This window comes from Alligator sinensis, unplaced genomic scaffold, assembly GCF_000455745.1.
Source record: "Alligator sinensis unplaced genomic scaffold, ASM45574v1 scaffold288_1, whole genome shotgun sequence".
Lineage (NCBI taxonomy): Eukaryota > Metazoa > Chordata > Crocodylia > Alligatoridae > Alligator > Alligator sinensis.
The window spans coordinates 4,280,900-4,287,828 of record NW_005841876.1 but is presented as its reverse complement, the minus strand read 5'-3'; the positions used below and the strand labels follow the sequence as shown (position 1 = coordinate 4,287,828).

Sequence of the window (6,929 nt, the reverse complement as noted above, 5' to 3'; positions counted from 1 at the left end):
GGAATTGCATCATGATTCTGCTTGTCATCTTTCATTTAAAAAAAAAAAAAATCAAGACTTTTATTCAGTGTAAATCACCTGTTTAGATGATGCTTACTTTTTTTTTTTTTCTTCCTCTCTCTCACCTTGGCCTGTTTCTCTCTCTTATACCCCTTTTTGTAAGATATCTAAAACACTTGTAGACCTTTGCAGCTTTTCCTTCTCATATTGGCTCCTAGAATATAAATATGTAAATTACATTTGTCCAAAGAGTGTCCCTTTTTTTTATTCATAAGAGAAAATAAATGAGTAAGTGAACTTGCTGAATTTTTGTTTGATAGCAAATTAGCTGCAACTTGAACTTTTGGTGGTTATTTCTAGGGCTGAAAACAGTGAGCAGAAAACCTAGGCTGACCCTAAAGCCCATCTAGTTTTAGAGATTGGATAAATTCCATACATTTCAGTGTCATTGACTATTTTTGTCAAGTCACTTTACACAGAGAGCTTCAGTCTCCAGTGTGACAACCACAGTCTTATCTGTTCCCCCAAAGTGACTAAACTACCATATTTATTGAAATCCAAGACAAGATTTTTTTTTTTTTTTTCTCCCATTTAACATGATGGCCTGGGAGAGCTCCTCATCTTTCATTTGAGTACAAGCAGGGAGGCAGGCAACTGCTGCATTAGGTCCCATCCTGGATTTGGAGCCTTTCTGCCCTGCTCCACCCTTCTTTGTGCTGCCCCCCCATGCACTTGCTCTGGTCCAGCCTGGGTCACGTGGCTACTCTGGTCCCTGCCTGGCTACACAGCAGCAGTGGTAACAGCTCCCAACTATGATGGTGCCAAGGCTAGAACTGCCGCTGCCGTGACCAGCGCTGTGGGGCTGGTTTGGAGCCAGAGTCACTTTGTGGGCAGGTACCAGAAGGTGCAGGCACTGTTAAGGGGGAAGGGGCAGGCTTCTTGACTCACCTGCTGCCTGCCCCCCTGTTAACTGCTTGCTCCACTGCAGTGATAAGGTGGACAAAATTAAAACTATCTTCAAATTTATAAATTTTTCAGCATATAGAATCTAATTATTGGGGGGGGGGTCATCTTACATTCTGAATCATCTTGGATTTGGAGAAGTATGGTAGTTCTGGCTTGCTTAGCTTTTACTACTAGAAACCACACTCAGGCCAGGTATTAAGTCAGGATGCACATAATTCACTCAGAAAAGGCTTCTTAAAAACTATTCTGTAAATTATAGTGAGTCACCAAAATGCATATAGCAGTAATTTTGTCCCACAATTTACTTATGGTATGTTGTATGTGCTTGTGTATGTCTCTTCCTGGTTTGCAAAGGTTGGAAGTCTGTGATAACACTCAGTGTGAGAGCCTGGCTGTTAAGTACAAATTGTAATGAATCATATTTTTAGCTTTGTAAATAGTTTGTTCACTCTGTGAATAGTGGCTGTCATTGTAGCGGGTTCACAGATGCAGTTGATGAAACAATTCCTGCTTCATCAAACTGTTATGCTAATACAAAACCTTTTCTGTGACCTTAGCAAATAACTTTTCAAATATGGAGATGTGACAGAAGAGCTATTGGTATACATGATACAAAATTCAGAATTCTATTAAGGTATTTCAGTAGAGTGCATGTTGTTTGACATTGGGACCATTATCTGTTAAGAATGGAAACAAAAGCTTTTATGGAGTGTTTGGAATATAGGCAGCAAAAAGAAAGTGGATAAGATATTCCTTCATAATCTAATCTTATTTAAGTTTTTGCACATATTGGGTGAGTCAGATTCTGGCCTTAACTGTCATTAAGTCTAATTTTATTCACTAATAGTACCATAAATAATCCTTCTCTCTGCTGATCACTTTATTGTTCAGAGAACCTTTGAAAAACAGGGAGATATCTGGAGTTGAAGTTAGAGCCCTGGTGGTGGAAATGATGTCCAATTTAACTGTAGTATAATCTTAAAATTCTTCTCATGGCAATAGACCCAAAGAAAACTTTCTTCATCTGTAGTGTCTGTGAAATCATGGCTATTGGAACTCAGGCTGATCAACTTGTAGGTTAAGCCATACTGTCCCTGTTTAGCAAAAGAATCAAACATTTCTTACTGAAAATGATGTTTTATTTATACTTATTTCTTGAAAAAGATGGATCAAGTAGCTGTCCTTGTTTGATCCACATCAGAAGGAACAAATTATTTTGCTAAAAGAGACTGTAGAGGTAGGTGGAAAATTTTGACCTGTTACTTGAACCTATATTTCCTGTTGCTAATAAAATTTAATTTGGCTATAGATTAGTATACTGCAGAAAGACATTAGTAATAGGTGGCAACTTCTATCTAATCCAAGTGATTTTGTTTCTTGAGTAGGGGCCTAACTGTGTGTTGCTACTGATCTCGCCAAGTACTGACCTCTTTCTAACCTTTCCTTTTTAGGTAAGGATGTTGACAGATTATAATAAAACAACTTTTAGTGTCATCTGAAGTCCACTGATTACTTTATCCCCTTTAGTCTGGCTTCTGGCTGTAATGACAGTAATAATTGCTTCATTATCTAGCAACCACCTAGCGTTCATGTTGATTTTTTATTTATTTATTTATTAATTAAAGTCTGCCAGCAACATTTGATACCCTTTATTATAAGATTTATTGAGCCACCTCTGGACATTTGGCTTTAGGATATTTTTAACATTTCATCATAGTATTGCTGTCTTTCCTGAGGGAATTCAGTCAGTGTTTTGAACAATTCTGTTGTTACTCCCTGCGCTTGAAGCACCTACAAGGCTCCTTGGTGGATAGTCAGGTGGTTTGGACTTAATGCCACTGGTTTGCTAGTTCGAAACTTTTCCTTTTAAAACCCAGGTAGTGTCATGCTTGTACTGGGCATTAATTGGGATTTTAGATTAATTTGGTTTGAGGTCTAATGCTGTCAAGTGGAGAACATCTAAAAGGCACAGTAGGTATCCACATTATTTAGGGAGTTGACCTGTTCCTCAGACAAGAGGCTGTCAATATAAAGGTGGCACGTTGATATAATGATAGCTCCTAATCAGGTGGTTTTGGAAGCCAAAAATGTATTCATCTTTATCAGTATTAGTAAATTTGTTATTATTAAACCTTTGTCCTTTTGAATGGATTACAGCAATGTGCCCCCTAATAAAGTTATTCTAGAAGTGTCAGCTAGTAAAAATATTTACGTAAGCTGTTTGCTAGCCAAGAAGATTTAGCCACAATAGATATTATAATTTTCAAGTAATTACTATATTGTTCCATATTAGTTACTAGGTGTAATTCAGAATACTGCCAATATCCTATACATTTTGGTATTAGTTTGAGTCATGTGAACCTGAAAAGCCCTTATCTTCCCAGTGTGATACTGTATCATTTGAGGCATAAGTATCTTTGAGGCACAGTGAGGAGCTCTTTTTCTAGGTTTTAGTTTGAAGTGTGCCTGACATTTGTGACAGTACAATTCAGTCACTGAAAAGTCATATAATATTAACTTTTAGGCATAAGTTTAATATGTAGTAGTCCTAATTCCTGCAATGGATGCTCAGGTAAATTGAAAAAAAATCAAATTAATTTTATTATAATAGCAACCAAAACCATACGTTACAGTTAATAGTATTTATAACTAGTTATATTTAATTCTTTCTGCACTCTGGCAATGCTCTTTAAGTGTGTGAAATCTACATAAGTTTGTGGATTAATGAAGAACCTGAAAAAGAAAATATTTTATAAATGTTTATTTGATCTATGTACTTTAGGTGCTTGTATATACCATTACCCCTTGTTTCTGTTTAAACATTTTGTGAAAGATATACTTCACAGCTTATAGAATTTAAATGAAAGTGATACTTTGCAGTTGCATCTTGTAATATTGTTGTCTTTAAAATAAACCATTTGTTTAACAATTATGCATATTTATAGACAAACAATCTTTTCTGCAACAGGTGTGACACCACAGAAAAACTAAAAGCTCTATTGCCAAGACTGGAACAAGAGCTAAAGGATCCAATAAAGTTCAAAGATTTTTATCAGTTTACTTTTAGCTTTGCTAAAAACCCTGGACAAAAAGGTTTAGGTGAGTATAAAAACTCAAAAGGTAACGGTAAAAAATAATGTGTGTAACTTGAATATTTTCAATAACATACTATTCACAGTTTGCCAATAGCAGCTCTAGTAGAATTGACTTCTACGGGGTGCATCAATAGAGATTTTTGGGACTGATACTGATAGCCAATTTTTAAGGAGGCATATCAGCTGATCCTGATACGATTTCTGATACCAGCCCTGCAGCTTAAGGAGTGATGTCGAGCTGGTAAGTCTGTTGTGGTGGAAGGGGAGGGAGGAAGAGATAGGGCATAAGGAGGGCAGATCAAGGCCCCTGCGGTGAGGGAGGGAATGGGACTGGGGCAAGCGCTGTGCAGTTGGGGCGGAGGGGGGGGCGGCCAGCTCCCCCTGCTGCACGCTGCTTGTCCATGTGCCCCCGGATCTCTGTGGGGAGGGTGGGGCTAGGGCTGTACCGGGCTGTGCTTGGGGCAGGCAGCAGCACTAGGAGCTGGGTCTGTAGGGAGCCTACGACAACTTTTGGGGTGGCTGCAGTCCACCCCGAGCGCAGCCTTAGTCCTGCCTACCCGTGCAGATCCAGGGGCACGCACCACTCTCATGCCCTCCTGGGCAAGCAACGGGAATCGCTGAATAAACAGGCAAGTGCTAGATGAGCTGCCAGATGAGCGGCTCCTGGATGAATGGCACACAGCGGCAGGAGCTGCACTCCTCCCCCTTCCCAACGCCCCATGGATGAGCTGCAGCTCCAGCCCCACTCCCTCACCACAAGGGCCATGATCTGCCCCGCACCCCCACCCCCCTTCCTCCCTCCTTCCACCACAACAGACTTACCAGCTGCATGCAGCCCTCCAAGCTGCCAGGTTGTGCTGCACTGCGGCTGCGCATGTGCAGGCCATTTATCGACCATATCAGGCCAATTTCTGATAGAGATGATTTTCTTTATGTCGGTGCCAGTCCAATATTGGACCGATGTATTGGTGCACCTCTGTTGACTTTCTTTGCCTTCTTCCCTTAAGTTAATTTCCTCTTCGGTAATTCTCTTGGTTGAGGTAATTTGACTAGTTTTCATATGTGATACCACATTTTTATCAAGTTAAATTGCATTGTAATGGTCCTTATGTTCTTTTGGAACCAAAATGTGAATAACTAATATTAAGGAGATAATTTGCTTCTAAGATGGTCTTGTTTTTCACATGCTCTTCCTTTTTATATTCACAGCTAAACACATGTTCTTGCTAAATAGCTCCACGTAGATCCTAGAAATGTGGCAAAACACTGCACAGACCAGTATCCTATACAGTAGCTTTTAACAACTTTTAAAATTATAGGTTTTTTTCTGGTTTTCATTTAAGATTGAAATAATCCCATGCTGTTCTGCCATGGAATGGGGGTGAGGGGGGAGATCATGTGATCAAGGGGTTAAATACTATCAGTGCATACACACAAGGACTGAAATGAGCTCATCCATAAAGTGGTGCTTCTTAACATGATCACTTGATTCTGCAATCTGAACTTTCTTTTAACTGGTTTTGTGCCTATTTATAGATGCAGTAGGTAGTACTCCTGTAATTAATACTGCCTAACACTCCCATCAGAGTACTCTTTACATAAACACTATTATGAATTGTGGGCACTGAAGCTTGTAACAAACAGATGAACAAATAAAAAGTTCTTCATAACAGTGAGTGGCTTATTTAAAGTAACAAAGTTTTACCAGTATTGGTAAGAAGATTAAGTAGTAATAAAAGAGAAAACAATGTAATTACTAGGTTAACCAGTTAATCTGAAAAGACAGAGCTGGAGTAACAGTTGTTCTGTTGTTTTAAAGCCCCAAAGTAAAAGATGAGGAAGAATGAGCCATTCATGTTGTAGGAAGCTTAATACGCTTGTCAGCAATAAGTATTAAGTATTTTTGCTAAGCAATTTTTAAATCACTTGGCAACAATACTTTGCCTGTTGAGTAAGGTCACTTTTACAGCCTATTCCTTTAGTTTTAACAGTAGTAATTGAGGTTGTAATTGTTTTAGTATTGTGTAAAAAGGAAAAAACTACATCTCCTTTGATTAGGTAGAGTTTGTTTTGAGACAGGGTTTGAAATTTCTGCTTGCCAGTGGTGAGGGGGATTTTTCCCATTATGCTGTAGTTCCAGAGTTCTATCTTTGCATAGCAGGTGTTAATGCATTAGTTTGGTCAATAACCTTAAACATTACTTTAGCAGAAGTAGAAAATTGTCAGAGTAGCATATGTCAATTTCTTGCTGTTCTGTATTATTTTGTATCTTCTCCAGTGTCTTGATTTCCTGAAAAGATGCATAGTTTTTGCATCTCTTTCTTTTTTCCTCTTCTGTAAGAGTCTAATGCAATGACAACTGAAATTAGTGGAAATCTCTCCACTGGCTGCAAATAAGTGTTTAGTCCTTAAAATAGGGATTCATAGATTCATAGACACCAGGGCTGGAAGGGACCTCAGAAGATCATTGCATCCAGCCCCCTGCCCCAGGGGCAGGAAGTCAGCAGTGATCATAGGATCCCAGCAAGATAAACATCCAAATGTCTCTTGAAGGCGTTCAGAGTAGGTGCTTGAACCCCCTCCAGGAGCAGTCTATTCCAAACCTTGGGGGCTTGGACAGTAAAGAAGTTCTTCCTTATGTCCAGTCTGAAACGGTCATGGAGAAGTTTGTAACCATTCAATAATAGTGCGTGCTCACATTTGGCAAAGTACTTTGAGATGTGTGGATGGGAAACACCAAGAAAATACTGATATTTGAGTATTGTATTTTTAATATATATGTCAGCCTTTTGTTGCGTTGCTCTTCTAGTCAGGAAGGGTGTGGAAATAACTCCAAAAAGAGCCCATTAGCTCAGTTGTTCAGAGCGG

General features: G+C 39.1%; 1 protein-coding gene across 3 annotated transcripts in view; it reads left to right on the top strand.

The window, feature by feature from the left end:
* The window catches only part of DCUN1D2 (defective in cullin neddylation 1 domain containing 2), a 39,073-nt gene that overhangs the window by 5,850 nt on the left and 26,294 nt on the right, over positions 1 to 6,929 (top strand). For all 3 annotated transcript variants that reach the window (XM_014527893.2, XM_025196122.1, XM_014527892.2), the window contains exon 4: positions 3,935 to 4,065. In XM_014527893.2, the coding sequence (XP_014383379.1) occupies positions 3,935 to 4,065 (131 nt within the window). The remainder of the gene's footprint in view (positions 1 to 3,934; positions 4,066 to 6,929) is intronic.